Below are 22,787 nucleotides of genomic sequence, written 5' to 3' on the forward strand. Positions count from 1 at the left end.
GGCTTTACGTCTTTTACGGACAGAGAATACTGAAATCTGGCAACGCATAAAGGAAGAGCGGATTGACTGAAACGAAAGTGAAAATAAACCAAGAATCCACGCCAATGCCTACTGCATCATTCACATACTCAGAGGTGGCTGGTCTGGCTGCTCATCGTTGGGCGCTTAGGGCTGGCTAGTGTAATTGAACGCGATTTGATGTTGCGCTCGCGGGGTTCCCTGTACCACGCGTGAGGCAGAAATGACATCACGTGGTTTAGCTAGCGTTCCTTCGTGTAGAACAGTGCGAAACACGGAAGTGGTGGAACTAGAACTGTCGGAGCAACTCTTGGTACGACGTCGAGGAGTGCCGCGCACAATCAGCTGCCGACATTTCAAATGCTGATAAGATGGGAAGGACTACGACGGTCAGACAGTTTTCCGTTTCTTGAAGTGATGAGCGGACCTGCGCACACAGGCGGTCTCACCCGCTCTGCGGTGGCCGTATCCTTGACTGTGCTACTGCTCTGCTCGTTTGATGTCGGTTCCGCATCACCAGGCGATCAGAGTGCCGAGTACAAATCTTGCCTGCGACGATGCCGCGGTGCCAACTGCACACTCGAAGGGCAAGAAGCCTTTCGCTCCGGCCAGGCGTGGTATATGGCTATTCTCCTGTGGGACTGTGCCGACGAGTGTCGTCACAACTGCATGTGGCAAGCTGTAGACATGCTCCAGGCCAGCGGCAAGCCTGTGCCCCAATTTCACGGCAAAGTGCGTGCTACTTTAGTTTGCTTCCGGCCTTTGAAAGCCTGCTGCGCTATGTGTGATGCGCAATAACGCGTGCATTGCGATTAGCAGATCGTTTGTTAGACTTCCTTCGAATTGGGTCATTCCTGCCTGCGGCGCAGGAAGACTGTTTTGTTTCTGTTCGCTCTATGCCCACAATACCACGACAGTGTGGGCACTCAAAATACTTTTCAGTCATACGTGAGGCATATATATTCAAAAGGCGCAGAATTAAAGTAACACAAATTTAACGTAGCACAGTCTGTATGTACAGCCTTCATGAAGCTGCATTCGAATTTTCATCAATACTTTTTTGCGTCTTGGTATCTTTGCCTCATATTCATACAAAAGGCCAAACAGTGATTGAAAGTATACTAACTGCATTGAAAATGCATATATATGAATGAGCCAGACTGGTGAATCTGCATATTTGAGATTTGGCATACTGATATCTAATCCCCTGATTTCTTCCCATTTGCCTACCAGCTGCATAAGCACCGTATGAAGCATGGTCCAGTTAGCATTTGTGTGACGTTTGTGCCCCAACACCAACTGAACTCCCAATATACCATTGACATCTATGCAATCGGAGCACGAAACATTGCTTTGTTACATTTTAAAGTGGTACTTTTTCTGCTAGAAAATGTAGAGGGAACTTCGTCATTTTTAAGATAAATTAAGTGCATTGTACAGATATAATAATTGATGAGTGCTACTGCAATAATATTTTTTACCGTGAGCATAGTAAGAGATTTTCTTCTGGTAAAAGGAATTTGCCATCAGTATGTGTGTCTTGAGACTATGACATATTGAAAGCACGTGAAAAAATGAAGACGGAGAAAGACAGGACTTGTTTTTTTTTTTTTTTTTTGTTCTTCATCCTCATTCTTTCAAGCATCTTCAATATGCTATTCATGCATCATATAATCTGGTCTGCCATGCTTCTTTGATGTATGTTATAACTGAAACCTACCTATGTACACCTGCTACCAAGCAGTGGTGAGAGCCATGGGAGAACAGGTAGATATCTGTCTGATCGTGCTATTTACTTTCAAGAATTAGCTCGAAATGGGGCAATATAGACTAAGGAAACATGAGCAAATACAGCATTTTGTGTGGCATTGTTTCTAAGGTTTCTTAATAACAGCAGAGTGTCATTCTGCATTGTATCTTCAGAATTGCATGACAACTTGCCTACTGCTTTGTAGCATAAGGCGCAGGTGGATGTGAGAACGAGTCTGGAACTGTCTTTATTTCTTGAGTACTGACTGGAAGCATCACTTATGCACAGATGCCCACACACACAACCAAGCACATAAAATACTTTTAATGCAAAGAGGTAAGGGTGAAAGCATTGATTTCCAACTGCTTAACAGAAAATCACATCATCTGATACTTGTTTATATATGGTAGCAACAGAAACAAACCAGGAGGAAAGTAAAAATACTAAAGCACCAAGATCACAGATGTCTATTCACTTTGCCTGCACCCATGCATGCGCACATTCGTGCACTGTGTTGTCATACGTAAACATTAAACAATCACAGTTGGTTGAAATTTTCGGAGCCCTTCACTACATCATACCTCATAGCTGATGTCATTTTCGTGCACCTATAAGCTAAATGTATAATTTTGTTTTGCTTTGGAAATCATTGCTTACACAACCTGTTTGTTGCATAAACCCACCAAGAGCATTACTAGCTTTATTGAGTCGAGTCTATGAACTACTGTACGATTCCATCACTTGGGATAAGCTTACCTGTTTGATTCAAGGGAGGCTTTGCCATTCAGCGGTTTCACATCTTCGTTTGACCCACTATCGTAGAACTTGATCAGGGGCGTGGATAGCTACTGTGTTGCGGAGATTAGAGTGAAGTTCATTTCGTAGTAAGGAAAGGCAGTGTCATTGCCTGGCGGTTGACCTGTGCTGAGCTGCATACCGCAATTGTCTTGTGTGCTCTTTCTCCTTTAAAGAAAAAAAGTGCCAGTGCTTACTGTTGCCAGTTTGATGCCTATGGCATTTCCACTAGGTTGTTCTGTTTTTCATTATTTATGAGATATACAAAAAGAGAACATATGTATGCAAACATTTCGTTGTCAGTATTAACAAAAGATGTAGAGGCATTCCATTTTTGAACAGTCTGGGCTTGCAACGATGGCTGCATTTTTTACCTTCGTGCATGTTAAGCAGGTGCCTTCATGTGTTGGTATGATTATTTAATATTTATTTATATGATGGTATTTGTGATGTGGTGTGGGTGATGTTTTGTATGTTAGGCAACTGAACCGGGCTTTTCCACAACTTGCAGTGGCCATTTTGGAGGTTTTATGGCATCCAGGAGCCTGCATCAGTTATCTTTTCAGTACTAAATGGCATCTGCCACTTGTGGATGTGGCGCAAGTTCAGGAAGGTTGTGCCGTCTTCAGCTCCCCACTACATAATTTGGAAAGGGCAGGCAGTGGTAAGCAGACATTTTAATTAGTCTGACTGTCATGGAGCTTTCTTTGTATGCCTGTGTCCATGTGCTTTATTTGTTGTAGGACCAAAATATCTTTGAAATGCAGTAAGTTATGTTGGTTTCACTTTATAGAGTTTCTGTGGGAGAAGAAATGAGGGCAGAAGCATCAATTTCCAAGTGTTGTAATCGCTGAAAAATGTTGATGTACAATGCAGTTTGTCTACTTCGACTGCTACAATTTCTTTGGATAATACTCTTATAATCAGTAAGGTGGTAAATATGGCATATTAATTATATATGCATTATTGAGGGCAGGTTGCATTTAACTTGCAATAATTAATATGATTGTTTGGTCTGAATAATATTAATTTTTCTGGGTTTTCTTGCTTTGTTGCTTAAATGTGCTGTCACTGTTTTTTGTATGGTGTAGAGTACTTTATTTATTTGGTAGAGGGTCATTTATTCTTACCTGAAATATGACAGGAAGTTTGACCAATGTACTGTACATGCTCTATAATCTATCTGCTGAGTCATGTCTGCATAATTACAAATAAGACATTCCAAAGCTGCTAACACATCAGAAGCCTAGGTTGACAGCACTAAGTTTGGAGTTAAGTGTAGGATAGATAGCTAAGCTAGGAAGTTGGTGTACCATACTCTTTTTTTTTTTTTTTTTTTAGCATGTGAATGCATTAGTGCTACAAAAAGAAATGGGCAAAATAAAGAATGCAGGGTACAGAGGAGTACTTTATTAATGTTAATAGTTTGAGTGGGACTAATTCGTGCTCAGGATCATCTCAAATCTAATTTGTATACTTGTGCATAAATTAGATGTATTCAGTAACTATCAGTTGGAGTCGAGCATTTTTTCTATGTAGCCTGCATTCTTACTTAGCCATTTTTTCTGATGCACCGACACTATGCCCACAAGTTCTGCGACTAGCTTGCCTGCCTTGCTGTTTTGGCAGCAATGGTTTTTGTGTAAATTTAAGTGCATCTACTGCTGTGGCTTATGCTGCAGAGAACGAAAGCATTATTACCACTCATGATGAACATAGTTTAGAATGAGCATTTGCTGCTTTGCACCCATCAGCAGAGAAAAATATGAGACTGGGGCATTGCCAAGCTGTTTTTTTTTTTCGCACCCTATTCTCAGGTGCTGGCTAGTAGTCAGGATAGCAGTAGGAATCAAAATGAACAGGGGCATATTTTAAGGATTAGTATGTGGCAAAGTAATTGTTTTTCTAAATGCAATCCTTTTAGTTTCATTATTTAGCAGCATGCTGCAAGAATTACTTTTTGTTTGCTTTTTTTTATTGCCACCATAAAAGCGGCCAATTTACAGTACAACTCACGTGACTCACCTCTGTCAGTATCGTAGCTAATATATTAGCACAGTAAGTCTAAGGACTGCAGATGTGAAGCTTGGATTCATCAACTCATGGCGAATACACCTGCCTCTGGTCACAGTTGTTGCAAGTGCATTTCAAATTGTCTGCTGACACATTCAGTCTTGGAAGCTTTCTGGGTTGCTATGATCTTTGTAACAGTATACTTGGTGTAGTGATGAACCTTGAGAGGACCACTTAATATTTAAACTTTTTTAGCCCTTTGAGAACAAACTAAATATTTTTTCTTTTATTTGGGAGAACTATAGGAGAAACCTGAATAAAAGGATTCGAAGAAAAATTGCAAAGATTGTAGCTTTAGTTCACTAAAACAAATTGGAGACTGGAAATGCTTCATAACCTAGGAACATTAAGGTGTCTGAGCATATTTCCTTACAATAGTAGTTGAGCTTTTGGATATATGGAGGCTGTAAAGTGCTTGCGGTGAAGGACTTCGATGCAAAGTTTTTCCATCACATGTAACAGCAAGTAATTGCTTGTTTCTGTTGCAGATTGCAACTCCTGATGATTTTTTTTTAAGGTGAAGAACAAGGCACACCTCTAAGAGAAGTTTAGGACAATTCCAGTGACTAAGTGCATAACACTGAATGAAATTGCACAAAAAGGAAGTCCCATGTCCTTTGATGCTTGCTTCATATTATGTGGGAGTAATTAAATTGTTGTTTGTGATTATGCTCTGTTTTGGTTATAACTTCTATATTCAGATAGACATAACTTTGTGGAACCATGTTTTTAGAAAGTGGTGCATATTGCAAAAGAAACATTGCTGCTGTGTTTTGTTCTCTTTCAGTTGTCAATTAATGCCTGGTTCTGGTCTGCTGTCTTTCATGCTAGGGACACTCCACTTACTGAGGTAACATATTTTGATCGTATGAAACTGTTTCTTTTAAGGTGTACCCGTTACTGAAATTGCTTTGAGATAAATGTCCTCTCTGTCAGAGCCCAGAAGTTAACCACCTTTGTAGCTTAGTTGCCGTGGTTCCCGGCTACTGTGCTCAAAGACACAAGGCCTAGTCCCACTAACGGCACGTGTATTTTGGTGGAGGAAGCGTGCAAAGACACCCAAATGCTGTACAGTGCCACTGCACATTAAAAGGAACTTGGGTAGTCGAAGTAGCCTCCATTACACGTGTCTTTCGTAGCTCATGTGCAGCTTCAGAACATTAAACCTTTTGTACCATACCTGAATTTACAAGCATTTTTAATCACTTGTTGTGTAATGAAATTGAGTGTAATTAAAAGCATTCCAGCTTTAATTGGGAACCTGTTTTTATAAAAACTAGTGTGACAATAAAAGTTATCATTCATGCAAGGTTATCTTGCTGTGTTCATTCAAGTGGTGTTACAAATCTGTTTTACTCTCGTAATAATCTGGCTGTGGTGATAGTTTCAGTGGAGATGAAATGCAAGGCTCCCATATATGTGTGATGTCAGTGCAAACATGTTAAAGTAGCAATCTACTGTTAAGGAGCAGTCTGTGTTGGACGTCTGTTTAACTGGCCACGACACAGCTCCGAGCAGTGAACATACATCTTTGATAGTGGCCAGAAATTTTATGTTCACAAAAAAAACAACAACATATATACCTGTAATTTTTTTTTATTACTAAAAAACTAATTATCTTATACAACCTTCTTTTTTTGTTTTTGTGCAGAAGCTTGATTACTACTGTGCCTTTTCCGTGGTGCTCTACTCACTCTACAGTTTATGCATGAGGTAAGCAGTAGAAGTGTATTAGACAGCATTAGGAAAATATTTCAGCAGGCAGTGAGCGCGGGAATGAGTTGCATTATCGTGCTTTTTTTCTTTCTTGGGGGTCGTTTGTACTAGCTTCAAAAGTCTTTTTTTTTTTTCTCTCTGTTCTCTTCAAAATGGTAGTTTTTTAGCTCCTTTGCATTGAATTTGTAAACAAACCATGATATTTTTATCTTCTATGCCAGCTGGCATTTTATTTTGTGTGTGTATATGACCACTAGTACTATCTGTAAGTGTATATGAGACCGAAAAAATGTCCATTTGCTATTCCACGAAGTGTTGAAATGTTCACTGTTTTCTTTTTTACTATAATGTTTATGCATATAGTCACCAGGCATTACATTGATGGATTTACTAGCAATTAGCAAACAAATATTTGCAGCACGTTTCAATTCCTAGCTGCCTGCGTAATTTCGTTTCTCAAGGTCTGCAGCCTCGATTAGAAGCTGATGATAACAAAATGATGCAAAAGGTTGGATGGCAGGATGTAATGTGCATTTAAGCTGAAGCATCATTGACGTGTAAACAAGTGAACGGCACCATGACTGTATTTGGCAGTTATATAACTCTTTCAAATGCTATTGCAAAAAACTGGACATGCTTTATTTTCAAGCTATTTAAATTTGAACCTCTAAACCTTCTTGAATTCTCAAAAATTTTCTTTAATAATGCTTCCATACTGTCACAACAAAGGTGTCAATGGTACAGAAGATTTGCAAAGTGGAAATTAGGCTACATAGCTTTTGCAGTGCTATTCCTGTTTCTCTTTAGTAAGCAAACTAAGGTGCAGCTCCAAGACCTGAATTTAGCGTATACTTGAGAGTGCGAATAAATTGGATGTTTTTGCATGCAACGTACAAAAAAAAGTACCTTGCCCACATAATTGTGACAGTGGGTAACAGTGTAAATGTTAAGGTAGGCTGTGCAGATTGTGCAGTGTGTTTTGAGTTCCTGCATGACTTCAGTGGCTGTAGTACATTTTTCTTGTGTGAACTGTCCCAACTTAATTTTGCTGTTCCATCTTACAGGGTTCTTGGAACAAGAAATTTGTGGCTGTCCGTATCAGTGACCATGCCTTTTGCGGCCTTCTTTGTCTACCATATCCAGTACTTAAACTTTGTGCATTTTGACTATGGGTACAACATGAAAGCCAATGTGATTACAGGTAAATATGGCGAGCTCAGTCCACAACTGGTTATGCCTTAGCATCTTAGCATATTGCCTTCTTAGCACTTAAATCTCTGAGATCATATCTAGCAGATGGTTTAAAGCTTACCGGCACGTCCATGACAGCGAAAGGGTTAGTAGCCACAGGTTGCGCAAGTCATTTATATAGCTTCTTTAAGCTACCATATTGTGCAAATTGTAGCTGAGACTAGATGTGCTGACTAGTTTTACTTATATTGATCGCATAATTTTTTTCTTCCTTTCGCTCACAATTTCCTACCCCTGCTTTTAAGGTTTCCACTCTTTACTGGTAGCACTGTACAACCGGATAAAGCTGCACGAACTACATAGGGCATGACAAAACAAAGTTGGTGTGAAAAGTTTTTCTTTACATGAAGCATGTGGCTTTTTCTTGGATGTAGAAGATGCAGCAATTTGTCTATGGTGCCGAGCGGCAACGGTAGAGTGTACAGTACCCACCAAAATTCTTAATTGCAACAGGGATTTGTAATGAGATGTGTAGTGGGGCACTCGGGGCACTCAGAACTTCCAGAGATACCTGTAGGTATCAGCAGAACGTCCTTTATTGTCACTTGAGACGAGTAGTTCCTCAAGAGTACCCCAAGTTCCCTGCCATGCATGCCAGCATGTGTCCCGAGTACCTTTGACCAAGACCTGTGCTTTCACATATGTGCACAAGGACACCTTTCACTGTCGACATACAGTTTTATGCATCATCTGAACTCCGCTCTCTGTATTTGGCACATGCTTCAGTGTGTGTGTGTGTGTGTGAGAGAGAGAGGGAGAGAGAGAGCATTAACTCCTGCTTATACATACTATGAAAATAGTCTACTTAATATACTCTACCCTCTGACCTGTCTGTCTTTTTGATGTAGCCTTTTATTTCACATTCATCATTATTCAGATGCCTTGCAGGTATGCAACATCTTTGTCGGCAGCACCCACCCCTTTTCCCTTCGTTTTTATTTCATATAAGTAAGCAAACAAACAAACTACTATCATCATTACCAGCTGGCTGTGCTTTTGGAGAGCATGGAATTGGCAGGCTAATTCTAATTTGTGTGCTATATTTGGTTAGGGTGTACATTAGATGTTCATGTGCAGTGGGAAGCCTCATTATGCGTCATTTGTGTGCAGGGCTGCTCAACTCGATTGGTTGGCTTGGCTGGTGCTGGCAGCATAGACACCGTGGCTATGTTTGGAGAGGCACCATTGTGGTGCTCATGTTGGATGCGCTGCTCTTACTAGAGTTGGGCGACTTCCCTCCGTGGCACTTTATGGTTGATGCCCATGCCCTCTGGCACTTGGGAACAGCTCCACTGCCTCTCCTGTGGTACAGGTACGATGCGCGCAATACATAGTCACTGTGATGGTTCTGATATGTTACATTTATTCATCTCAATACTTAGGAGCGCTGGAAGTGGAAAAGAAATGAGTGCATTTGAATAAGTACTTTACCAGAACTTGTTTCTACTGGGTGATGAGCTCATATTTTCGCAGACAAGATTTTGTGGCCTTTTTAAGTGCCGACGCACTCATTGGCTTTCTTTACTTTGGGATTAAGTAATAGGTTATAAGAAACTTGTACACACATTGTGTATATGGTATATTGGCTCACTGTGAAAGAAAACAGCATGAGAGGTGTTTCTAGTTGTAAGGCTGGGCAGCATAAGCTGGTGCTGTTGAGTTTATGCAAAATTATTCTTGTTGTAGTAGTAATATTTTTGTAAACACTGAAAGAAATGCTGTAAAAGTGAATGGGGTTAGTATTATGGCCCTCCTTTAGCCAAAGGCTATTTCTTGTTACATTTGGCTGTTTCTCATATGCTGCTTTCCAAAGACACTTGACAGGATTCGGAAGCCGTTAGAATTAACAAGCTGTTATGAACTGTCCGGTATTTTAAAATGCTTATTATAGTGTCACACTGTGTTCTTGTACTGAGTATGGAGTAAGAGCTTTTTTTTTTTTTTTTGCGAAGTTTATTGCCTCAGGGCATAAAAGGAATGTTATGATGGATGAAGGGTGTGGTCAAATAAATGAAAAAAGGTTGGCTGATGCAATGAAATCGAGGAGTGAACGATGATGCGGTCCCAGTGTCCAAACAGCATATGACTCCGGATTATGGGGGGAGAGGCCAGCTGCCACCAGGTGCCGGATCCGCGTTGGCTTCAATGCTGGACAATCCCACAGTAGCTGATGGATATCAGCTTCTATATTTTTAGACTTGCAGATGGGGCACCCAGGGTGTGGATATAAATACCGAAATTGTGGCCACTTTCGGATCACTGCTGGTGTTAGGGCCACCCCAACTCTAATCCTCCGAAGCGCCACCTCCTCTGCACGGGTTAGACCGCGGGGGAGGCTTACCGTACACGGAGGTATAAGAGCACGTGTACGGCGCCGGAGGTGCTCCTTTCTTGTTAAAAGCAGGGTGGCATTGTCCAATTTTATGTGGTTTGGCGATGTCGATGTTGAGTTTGAAAGGCGGGTCGCAGAATCCACTTGGCTTTGAGCACTTAAAAGGTCACGCGGGGTCCATTCAATACGAATTGGATTTGGTATGCGAGCCGCTAGACTGTGTATGTTCTGGCAGATTTCCGGGCCACTACTAACTCGTCTAAGTAGCTTTGTCACCTGGAGGGCATCCGTACGTATGATAATACGGGCCGTGGGAAGCATGGGAATGGCGGTCACAGAGCGAAGCGCCTCTTGCACTGCAAGCAGTTCCGCACAAAAAGAAGATGGAGGTTCCGGTAATTGAAATGTTGACGTCTTGTTTAATGAAGATTTGCTAGGACAGTAAACTGCTGTTATCACTTCACAGGCTTTGATGCTTGCGTCGACGTAAATTATAATGGAACCATGTAGCAAGCGGGCGTCTTGTTCCATAATTCGGTCGCGAAGTGACGACGCCGTTTCCTGTGTTCTTGGTCGGCGTAAATCAGTCGGCTTGTTATCGCTCAGCTGTACAAAACGCCAAGGAGGAAGAACTGGCAGTGGCGGTTCATGCTTAACGCATGCTTAAATGCATGCATTAAGCATGCATTTAAGCATGCATGCTGCATGCATGCGTTGGGCATGCATGCAGCATGGGGCTGAAACGTGGAGGCTAACCAAGAGACTTCTACTTAAGTTGAGGACAACCCAGAGGGCTATGGAACGAAAAATGGTAGGGGTAACATTAAGAGATAGAAAGCGTGCAGAGTGGGTCAGAGAAATAACTCAAGTTACCGACATTCTAGTAGAAATTAAGAAGAAGAAATGGACATGGGCAGGACATGTAGTGCGAAGAGAGGATAACCGATGGTCGCTGAGGGTAACAAACTGGATTCCAAGGGAAGGAAAGCGTAGCAGGGGGCGGCAGAAAGTTAGGTGGGCGGATGAGATTAAGAAGTTCACAGGGGTCAAGTGGATGCAGCTAGCACAGAACCGGGTTAAGTGGAGAATTATGGGAGAGGCCTTCGCCCTGCAGTAGGTATAATCAGGCTGATGATGATGATGATGAAATGCATGCAAGAGCATTTTATCTGTCATTTATGTAAGCATGCTTTCCTTTTGTTGTCTTCGTCCAGGTTTTTAATTGATGACAGCTTATATGAGTTACGCAAGGTACAAAATGCTGGAAAGGCCACAAATGGATCTCACCACTGGCTCCTGCTGGGCACACAGAAGCACCCACACGAAGGTATTCAAGATGGTGATGAAAAGTTTGCCTCAAGCCTCTGTGCATCCTGCCAGACCCATGAAAAGTAAGTATAGTAGTATAAAACTTAATTAGTATAAATTTAATAGCATTTTCTTCGGAAAAAGAAGAGGCATGTTTGCTAGTCGAAGAGAATTTTGTATTTAACACTACGTAATTCTTATTAAGCTTGCTGTAGGTTTCCTTTCTATTTCACAATGCATACTGTCAAGCCCATGGTCACACAGATTGCATTCGTTCTATCCAATGTTCTTAGTTCATGAACTTCCCACACTTCAGCCAAAAATGCAGTCAGGGAAATGACAGTTATGTCCTTAAAGATATTTACTATGCACATCTAGTCCTCAGTGCAGGCCCTAAGCTCTCCTCCACTGTCTTTGGCCCTTTGCTGATACCCTTGCTGCTAACAGCCTGCTTAAGGGGCACTTTTATAACTAAGCCTTAACGGCAGCTGGTGATCATCTGCATCAGATTCCTTGCTGCTGGGGAGTACTCGTAATTTGCTTTCAAGAGTTTTTATTTATTTATCTATTTATTTATACGTTAAGCATTACAGAGAGGAGTGTGTGAAGTACAAAGTCATTTTTATTGCAAAAGCAATACTACGACAGTGAAAGAGACACCTCGGGTGGCCGCAGCTACGCCGTGAAAAGGCAGCTACACCGTGAAGAGGCAGCTACGCTGTGAAGAGGTGTAGCTACGGTTTCCTCATACAAAAATCAGCCTGCCATGACATTTGAATTCATGTTACCCCTATGCCACAGGCAAGAGCTGCCAACTCGGGCCGCTCCTTTCATATGGAAGGGTGATATCAGAATCAGCCAGCCAGAACCGTTTGCATTCTCGTTACCCCTATGACACACAGGCTGCCACATGACTTGGTTGAAGCGTGACTTTGAAGCGGAAGAAAAAAAAAAGAAGTTTTATTAACGTGAACATATCTAAAAGGTTTTTTTATATAACAGCATATGGTACTAAGATTTCTAAGGTTATTACTAATTGTGTTGGTGTACGTTGCACACAACGGACTGAAATAGTGAAAATTTATCAATCAGTGAAATCTGAGAAGGAAGGCAGTTTTGTCCTTTACACGTAAGAGAAAGGAAAAAGTCGAAGAATGTTTTAGTGTGACCTGGAATTAAACTGACTTTGTACACGTGGTCCAAGCGCAATGATACATATGAAGGTGTATAAAGCAGTTCATCTTTGAAAACGGTGTGGTGAAAGACCCTATGAAATAAGCACAATCATGTGATCTTCCGACGTGATGCAAAGTTTAAGTTTGATTGTATCATGGATATGCTAGATGCGCGGCTATAATTGGGCAGTACAGAACCAGCTGAATTGTTTTAATTCATTTCTAGCTGGTTCATCAGATCATTAGTACCATGATCCCAAGTTGATTCCAAGCCACTTTTTTATAGAGGCGAAAAGCAAGGTACCCGTGTGCTGTGCGACGTCAGGGTGTGTTAGAAAAACCCAGATGGTCAAAATTTCTGGAGCCCTCCACAACAAAATCTCTCATAGCCAAAGGCGCTTTGGAATGTCAAATCCCACAAACCAAACCAAATCAACTTAAATCCTTATAAAAACATGGTTAGAGAGTTGCTGAACTCACAGTTAATTTGGTTATAATTTACTCAATGGTAATTGTGCAAAATTTTAGTCTTCCTAATTGTTTTTCTGCATATGCAAGCTTATGGAAAAGTTTTGTATAAGGTGATTGCTTATACTAGAGAGGTGTATTACTTCTGAGCGTATTTCACAGAGAACCAAGTCTAGTATGTTTTCCGAAGTGTCTGTAATTTGTGTAGGTTTGGTAATAGTATTCTGTGTTATTTTGAAGCATGAACACATATGGGTGAATTCTTGGCAGGTGGAAGATGTAGACTTGTTAGGATATGCAGATAAAGACCAATCCATGCCAGGAAAATTCAAGTCACCGAGCAAAAATATAGATGGCGATGGGTAACGCGGCATGACAGTGCTAACGGAGTCATGAAGCTCAGAGACAAAAGTAGATCGTGTGTTGGGAGCATGATAGCAGACACCTAAATTGACTGTTTAAAGTTGGTTGTGATTATAAGGGCAAATGACTCCTTATGTTTGTTAATAGCCACAAGGATGCCACCACCTTGGTTTGATTCTCTGTCACATCAATAGAAGTTGAACTTGTTAGATGAGTCAAAATTTCGCTGTCCTGAATGTTGACATTAAGCCACGTTTCGATCAGTACTATAATATTAGCTATGCATGAGTCAACAACAGATCAAGGTTCGGTGCGGCTCTTGATTACACTTCTCGTATTAGTGAATAAAATGGAGACGTGCGCCGGGGTGTAGGGATAGCCATTGCCCCTCTGAATCATTTATCAGAAGACGATGATGACGCGTTTGGCAGCACAGAAGAAACGGAGAGGCGCATTGTGAGTAGCCGAGATGTGATCGCCGGAAGGCTTTGAGTAAGCATTGGTTAGCGCAGATACCTTTTTTAAGGGAATGTATGTGAAGCATCGGTCATTCATAAGTAACTTTTCGTATTTCAGTTCAAAGGATGGCGAATGTGGATAGGATTTAGCGAATTCTGTTAGGTTTGTCAGTTCGCGACTGTATGGTGTTATGTGGTATGTGTGTAGTAGTAGTCATAGTCCACACCTACAAAGTCGCCACAGGAAGCACCAGGGCCAACTAGCTGTGCATCAACAACGCGCTGTCACAAATCCAGGTGCATCTGATCACACGGTTTTTTTTCGACACCATCATCTGTCGTTCCTGGAACCATTAAGGAAAGAAACTAGCATGACACACATGTGCCATCTTAAGGCACTGCTGTCCACTGCACTGTTTGCTGCATGAGCGCTTACTGCACATGCTAGCAATGCAAAAAGTGGAGAGGTGATCAGACGATTGATGCAGGCCATCTGACTGGCTTTGCTAGCAAGGCACACCCAGTGAGTGTTATCCAAATATCTGAAACTGCTGCTGCTGCTGCTGCTGGTTCTTCACCAACTTGTGCAGTAGTGTAGGTTTTTATTTCGTTCCTGACTACAAAATTTCTGCTGCCATGCAATTTAATTCCGGAGCAGGTTAATTCTGAGCTTATATTGCTTTCATAGCCGCAGTCAAGGCGATATTTGTGGGCAACTTTCCACGAACATTGCTGACGCTTTAAATCACCTTCTGAAACTTTTAAGCTTAAAATGGCTCTGCTCAGCATTTTGAAAACTGATTAGTTGTGGCAGAAAACAGAATGTGAGAAGACTTTCAACTCAATGCTCCAAAAACTCTTAGAGTTGCCCTTTGAGGCCTTTGCTACAAATCAAGCTACTGCACATTGGCAGATGGTCTTTTCGAGGTAAAAGATATTCTGCCACAATTAACAGCTGTGCTTTGAAGAAAGAAAACATAGCTTAATTAATTGTCAGATACACTTTCAATGCATATCAAAGAAACCCAGGTCATCTAAATTATTCTGGAACCCTCCCCTGGTGGCATGCCGCACACTCACTCCACTGTTTTGGCTTGTAAAAATGCGTTAATCTACGAATGGTGACCTACTACAAACATTTTCATACTGGAGGAAATGACATGGTAATCCTAGTAACCCAAGGCAAGTGGATTGTCTGAGTCTGGTTAATTTTCAGTGCAAAGAAATTAGGAGCACTGTGTATATTGAAGCTTGCAAATGAATGACCGAAAACACTGATACATAAAAATGACAGCGCTGTCACACCTGGACAGTTTACGTATCAGTTTAGTCAGAAGGATTTATTTAGGTTAGTTAGTATTAGTTGAGTTAAAGTTATTTGTATTTGAATTAGTGCAAAGGCTTGCCAGACAAAATAAATTGTGCCAAGAGCTGATGTAGCTCGTCTTCAATTTAAGCTTATTCAGAACAGAAGTGTGGCACGTGCTGGTCCCAGCTGATACACTTTCAGCAGGATAGTGAACTGCATGATTTGGAATGCATCCGTTATTTGACTGAAGTACAATTAAATAGAGTCTCAAGAAAGGTGAAGAGTTCCCATCTTTGCCCATTTGTGTGCTAGTCGAATAGTAACTAGCATTCAGATCTCTTGACTTTCACTTGTCTGCGGTTCATTTTATCAACACCTCGAGTAGCGAGTAGCAGCGAGTCTGAACATGCCGCCTTTACCGTCAAAATTGAGCTATGACAGTGACGATGATGAAAGCCAGGCTGGAACTTCGGGGACCCCATGCCGGTTAGTTTCGTTTACGTTGTTGAGATGCTAGCGCAGGCCAGGAATGAGTGACCGAGAGCCCTGAATCCCAAACCGAGACTGATCTTTATCTTTCTTGTTGGCCGCTAGGTGCAAGCGGGCTGCACTTTGTTTCCTCTTGCGTTCCCCTTCTATCATGGGGAAAGGGAGACCATCCGCTGCCTTTTCAACTGCGGTCAAGAGCGGCGCGAAGTGCGCACATATTGGTCGCTACAACATTGTTACCCTCGTTTTGCATGTGCAGTTATTACGTTTCTTCACAGATAGTGACCAAAGAGGCCAAAAATATTTTTCAGCTGCAAGTTTTTTACAAGTCTTGTTCAAATTTCTTTTCTAGAATCTTGATTTTGGCAGTTAAGATTGTCTCGAAGTATATTTCGTTGTTCAAAGTTATATGCCTAAAATCATGTTTGCGCAACTTTAATTTTCCTTGTTACATAAAATATTAAATCTAATTGCATTCGCACAAAACAGAGATTACTGAAACCTGCAAAAAAACTATCATTTTTCTTACGGTAGGGAAACTGTTAAGCTAGAATTGCACAGAATTGTATACCATCTGACTAGATAGCCTTTGATCTTGCCATACGCAATGGGTTACAATGACACTCAAAAAATTATCTCAGTTAGCTAGCACAAGACTGCTGCAGTCAAGAAAAAATGACATGGCATGCACGAGAATGTGCTTAAAAGGGCACATAATTGTGGGGTGGTAAAACTGTAGCGCAAGCTTTCATGCAGGGATGTCAGCTGCTGAACATGTTTGATCAGTAAACTTTCCATGCATATGGACACAATGTTCCCTGCAACTGAAAACATTCTTTCAGTAGCAGGTGCGGCCAAGTGCTGCGTGCACTATTTCCTCAAACAGTGTTGCAACTTGGATGTTTTTTCTTACATTTGTACTCGTCCTTGGGTAACTCGACCTTGTACAGTAACCTCTTCAGGGTTGGTTTGAAGGGAGTCGACTGTATTTGATCACTGCTGCATGCAGTAAAATGTCGTTAACTCACCCCTGTAAATTGGGAAACTCGGATTATTCGAACCAGGAGCGTAATCTCAGCCCACGTCCGTGTAAGACTATGCCGTCGGACACTCGTTGATTATGACATGGGAAGGCTCGCTTTGGTTCTTTCAGACGAGGGATCACGTTGAAGTACAACCCGTGCTGTCAACGATCACTGAAACAGACCTGGCCCACATCTCAATTGCATGGAACAGTGTTGCTCGTGTATGAAGTGCGCATTTTGGCAGACATGACAACTATTGCAAGTTCCCTTTTTCCGGTCGCATAGTAATTTTGGTTTCACTTTCCGTTACATGCCATCCGGCGGCTGCAATCGGGCGCGCATCGGCTAGACGCTTCGTTTTGGGGCCCTGCTCTGTGCGCCACAGTTCTCTTCTTCTTCTTCTTCTTCTTTTTTTTTTTTTTTTTTTTTATATGGCATCACACTGTTCTAACGCCTATGCATATATTCCTCATATGCATCCACTTGCTGCTCGAAACGCAATGGGGTGGTTTTGTGAGGAAGTACCACTTCTACAGCATTGCACTGCGAAAAGGGTAGCGGAAACTCAGATTTTGGAGCAGTTCTTCAACATTCACATTGTGCGCACAGAAAAAAGTACTAGCCGGAACAGGGAAACACTATCATTCTTATGGGGGCTTTATCTGAAATGCAGACTATCATCATAGAGACATTTATTAGATGAAATTTCTGTGGTGCATATGGTTTTCGCCAGGCCATTCGATAATTCAAACAATTGGTTAATTTGAATATTTTTTCTGGTCCTTTGAAGGAGTTGACTGCACCTAAAGACCTTAGAATATTAGGCTCTATGCGAATGTTTGAAACTTCTCTATGTATTCAGTAAATTTCAGACAATCAGAAAGCTTTGAATATGGATTATTCGAGTCGAATACAAGTCAAATAACAAACATACTCGATTCCTACTCAAAATTTCTAATGTTCACGCACTTCTTGTATAAAAAAGTGGTTTCAGGGCTGGCTGTGCGTTGTGTGGTAGTATAATCTAGGTATACCTTGATCTGAGGACCCATTGGATATAGTGTCAAAGGCCATGTTAGCTGGTTGGTTGGCACTTTCTACAGCACACTAGTCCAGGTAGGTGTGGAAGTGAGCATACTTGGCCTTGAGGATATGAGCGCAAGGTATACTAGTTAATGGACGATACACAGTGTGGGTGCGACGGAACACAGAGAAGTGACACCAATTGACTTTGGGGATATGAGTGCAAGGTATACTAGTTAATGGACGATACACAGTGTGGGTGCGACGGAACACAGAGAAGTGACACCACTTGACCTTGGGGATATGAGTGCAAGGTATACTAGTTAATGGACGATACAGAGTGTGGGTGCAACGGAACAGAGAGAAGTGACACAAACATAGCGCACATGTCTGTGTAACTCATGTCCTAGCATATTTACTATTTGTTTAATCTAATGTGCACCAATTAGCTGCAATGGACACCCTCTTGACAGTCATTCCACTAAAGGTTTTCATTTTTAATTATGCAAAACCTTTTCTTCAGTGGCTGTGTTTGTCCTTGCCCGTGCCAAAGCATGTGGCAAAACTGCTTTGCTGCCAAGCTGGTTATTTGCCCATCTGTTCACTGAAGATGGCCCTTCATCCATTTCTAGGTTCGTCACCAAGGCAAGCATTCATGTCACACAAAATGGCAACAGCATCGGGGACTGTGCAAAGTGCGTCTGACCACTTCGGTGCACAGTACACCACCTTTCCTACACTGCCTTTTTCACTGCTTAGAAGAAGCTTAGCACCACGTTGTACTGCAGGTGCTGGTGAAACATGGTAGCATTTCACGAGCTCATTCTTCATGTTCCAAGATGAAGGTGGCACGCATCATAAATTTGGGTATTTATCCCTCAAGAGTGCATGGGTGGAGAATGTACAAGATGAATTACATTCGCTGTTTTTATCTGTCAACTGCAGTGACCAAGCATAATGAATGGATCATTGTGCAGACTGACTTGAGGCTTAGAGGTTTAGCATGCTTGAAATTACTTTTTGCAAGCTTTGTGTTTTATATTCATCGCATAATGTTTTATTCTAGCTGTTTCTTGAGAACCTTGAATTTGCTAGTGGCTATTGTTCTAGAATCTGAGCTCACATACTGAATTTGATTTCTTGAAAGATGGTACCTGCGATGGATCGATCTTTTAAAGCATTCACCGGCTTAGTGAAGCAGCAGAAACACGTGGCACACAAAGCTTCATTGCACAAGTTTTGTGAAAGTAGTCAAGCACAAGTCGCTTACAAAACAGACCAAATTCAGGTATTCTATTCCTTACTGCGTGACCTCCGACCGTACAGAGAGACTTCAGGCTGCAATATTGAACCTTGGAGTTCTGGAACGATCGCTCATGTTGACTAAGCAATTTAGACGTGGCCGCCACAGCGACGAAATTATTTGGGTCTGTTTTGTTAATGAAGAGTATCATTTTCCAGGTGTATTTTGTCAACATGATCATGATCATTTTGTTGGTATATATATTTTTGTATTGTTTTGTGCTTTTGCTTCCAAAGCGGTACACTCTAATACAGCAAGTTTTAGGCTCTCTCTTCAGTGGTGCAAATATTCCTTTCAATTTTTCATTGAGCTGAGAGTCGCAACCACTTTTGCTGGTTCTGTCAGTCGATTCTTTCAGGGATTGAGGTTGAAAACTGACATGAAAAAATGGCCAAAAAGTAATGAAAGAAGGCATCTTGCAACTTGTTAACAGAGTAGCCGTAAAAATTCTTAATGACTAATAAAATTGCATAATATTTAGCTGTTTCACAGGGTTACCATAAATTAGATGCGTTATACTGCAACAGTCTCTTCAGTATGTGTGCCACCTGGTTTCTAGGATTGGCAACAAAACTAACGATTTTTCTGTAAACATTGATGAAGAAAAAGGGTGTGTGAAATCTGTACATAACCTTTATTCTTTATGCTTGGAACTCTGTTTTCTTTTTTGCATTCATTTAAAGCAGCTCAAATCCTTAAAGCGGCATGAGCCAGAAAACGTGCTCTAGTTTGTGATTAGTGAAGTTGAAAGAGAGGATATAATTTATGTAAAAGCCTTAAGTTGCAGGTGGCTACTTACCATGATGGGAAATCCTTTCTCCTTGTCAACCTTGCTTACAATCACTGCCGATAACAGCACTCTGCATGGAGCAGTATGCTGTCAACTGAGCGCTTAGGATGATCCTGCGCATCAGCTTAGCGGGAACAGCTGCTTTGATAAGCTTTGTAGGTAGCGTGTTTGAATGACAATCTTCTGAATTTTAAACTCTACGACTGTAGCTTCCTAAGAACAGGCAACAAATGTGACTGTGAAATAGTAGTAATGCGTAGAGTTGAACAATAATGATGCATGCGTGTAGTTGTGCCAACACTTTTTCACATCTGTATTTGGGGAAAGCATCCTCTGAGCTTCATTGTTGGTCATTGAGCATAATATGGCATGCGTTTTATGAGGCGACACGTGTTTAAATATATGTTATGTATAGCCCACAAAAGAACAAACAGCTTAAGTAAGGAAGAGTACCCATGGTGTTATGAGCGTGCTTTCCTAGCAAATCTAGCAATAGAAGATTGGTCCAATCAATGTGGGTGCTTTGATGTTCCAGCCAAGTGTTCGATAGTTCCTTTTGAAATGTTCTTGTGCTAGTTACTAGCAGCTGCGTGCTAAAGGGCTTACTTTGCTGCCATGAAATGTACGCTCAATTACACTTGTGTTCTGGAGAGTTTCTTAAAGCAGAGTGAATTTCAATCAAGGAAATTATTCCCTTTATGAAAATTGCTCCACCCTTAGGGAATTTCCCCAAATGCCTATGAGTTGCATTGCTTTAAATTTTCAATCTGTTGCTTACCGTTTCGGCTTTACCCTTCAAAATATTAGCTGTGGATGGTAGAAGTACTGACCTGGTGACATGCTGGTCACACATTTGGGATCAAGGAGAATTTTTCACAATCTGCGAAGACTCGAGAAAGTGTTATAGTTCCCCTAGCAAGCCTTATTACTGTGTTCAGGAGTGTGTTAATGGTAGCTATCTTCTTTTTTCTGACTACTGGCTGTGTATGATCAGAGTTGTGCAAGTCCAAGTTATTTTGCTCCTTCAGTTTTTCCACTTATAAATGTGCAACATCTTTTCAGAACTGATAAAACATTGACCGCCGGATATGAATTTTCAGACCAGTAGCCCGAAATCTCACTTGCAGAATTGGATTTGTGGTACAGTTTGTGTTTGGATTGAAAGAAGTTGTTGAAGCTAGCCGATGTCTCAACAGATCAGCACACTGCAGTTATCAGATACAGACCGCTGTTTGTAAATAAGCTGTTGAATTACTCTGATCTTCTATGCCCATAGGCAATAAGGTAAAGCAATGGGTACAGTGGAACCAACATGGAGGAAGGAAAAACTAGGAGGGAGCGCGCGGCAATATCCGTGAAGCCTAGTCATAAAAAATAAAAGGGAGCGAGTCGGCCTCTACATGTTAAACCACGTGATAGCGTGCGATGATATCTACTACTGCGCGCATGCGCGAATCGGCGTCGCGCGGGTAGCGCGGGGTCCGCTGCACGCGCAGCACCCAGCAGCCCACACTGCAACATAGCAGACAGCTGCGCGCCCGCGCCATGGCAGACGCGCGCATTAAAACGCACCGACATCAAAACATGAGGTCTTACTAGAAGAGCGAAAAAAACAGGGGAGGGAGCGGCTTTATCTGCACTTGCCTTGCGAAGGTTGGCCGCGTGACATCATGCTCCCTCCTAGGTTTCCCTTCTTCCATGGGAACCAGTCACTGCAGCTTTACAGCAGCGTATGTCCAGTGGTTACAAAGCAGGACAACTCTCTCGGCTACCTGTACAGCTCCTAAGTGGCCACTGAATGGTGTGGCACCTATTAAAACATGCCTGGATGTTTCAGCCTTCCGTGCAGTTCAGTAGTGTACCTGGAAAAAAACAGCGGCCACTGTGCTCAATTTAGTAGGCCAAGGGCTTGCCATTTTATTTGTCTTCAGCTTTGAAACGATCACATTCATGACTTGTCACTTCTATTGGCTTCCATTGCCTTTTAAGAGGCCTTTAAAATACAGGCTCTTTAGGGAAAGCTGTCTGGCGCTGCAGGTATTTAGTGAACAAAACATGATAAGTTTTAAGTGTACTTTGCTGTGGAATAGTGTTCAACATAGTATTGAGCTTAAAAAAAAATGTTACTGCACAATTGGCATTCGCTTGTTGCCACATTGTTTACTTTCGAAGTAACCATTGTCCGTGTTTGACAAATTTTGCTGATACTCCACAGAAATTGTTCAAATCCTTAATTTGAAAGGCTTCCAGCTGCAATAATTACTCAGTGTTGATTTTGAGAGTAAATGCCAGCTTTCATGGCAATTTTGCTCTAATAAGTGTTTTTCTCTTTATATGTTACTGCACAATTGGCATTCGCCTGTTGCCACATAGTTTACTTTCGAAGTAACCATTGTTCGTGCTAGACAAATTTTGCTGATACTCCACAGAAATTGTTCAAATCCTTAATTTGAAAGGTTTCCAGCTAGAGTATTACTCAGTGTTGGTTTTGAGAGTAAATGCCAGCTTCCATGGCAATTTTGCTCAGCAAGCACTTAAAATAAGTGTTTTTCTCTTTATCAGGATATTGAGTTCATGCTATCACAGCGAGCTTTCAACATAAAATTGGTCTGGATATATGAATAGGGTACCCTTCCAAATCCATGAAAAAGGTACTTTAGAAGACAGAAAAACCGTTACAAGTTTAAAACACAGAGTCGACTGGAGTTTCTCGGAGGGGTCACATAATCTTGTCCTCCTAATGAGCAATGGCAATTGAAGCTTTTCTCCGTTCTTCCTTAGCTCTTCTATGCCACTACAAATCTGTACGAATTATATATCATACAACGGAACAAATGTTCAAATGTTTTCAATCTACCTGCACATATGCCACTCTCCAAGTTTGTACTGGTTGTGCCGAGTGACAAATGTCTGCCCACGGCAAGCGAAGCACACCCGAGACATGATTAGGGGCCAAGCAGTGAACGTTCAAAATTTTCTTGCCCACTTAAATGTTGCAAGATTTTAGCATACCCAGCTTTAAAAAAATTCCTTGACATCATCAACCATTACTTATTGTGTTGCAGTATCTGCATTCACTTAAGCAATCATTATTAAAAGCAGTTCAGGAACTGCACCAAAGAATGTATTTTGTATTCCAAA

The 22,787-nt window shown here is 41.5% G+C and overlaps 1 protein-coding gene across 1 annotated transcript; it reads left to right on the top strand.

The window, feature by feature from the left end:
• The first annotated feature begins 130 nt into the window (after positions 1–130).
• PGAP3 (Per1-like protein PGAP3) lies at positions 131–20,978 on the top strand. The gene is made up of 8 exons (XM_084594084.1): positions 131–750; positions 3,075–3,227; positions 5,424–5,486; positions 6,288–6,349; positions 7,417–7,553; positions 8,714–8,915; positions 11,150–11,326; positions 18,186–20,978. Exons 1-8 carry the CDS (start codon positions 379–381, stop codon positions 18,256–18,258), a joined length of 1,239 nt encoding a protein of 412 aa, XP_084450210.1. The 5' UTR covers positions 131–378; the 3' UTR covers positions 18,259–20,978.
• Positions 20,979–22,787: the final 1,809 nt, after the last annotated feature.

Source organism: Amblyomma maculatum, chromosome 2 (genome assembly GCF_055883805.1).
Source record: "Amblyomma maculatum isolate TAMU_Amacu chromosome 2, ASM5588380v1, whole genome shotgun sequence".
NCBI lineage: Eukaryota > Metazoa > Arthropoda > Arachnida > Ixodida > Ixodidae > Amblyomma > Amblyomma maculatum.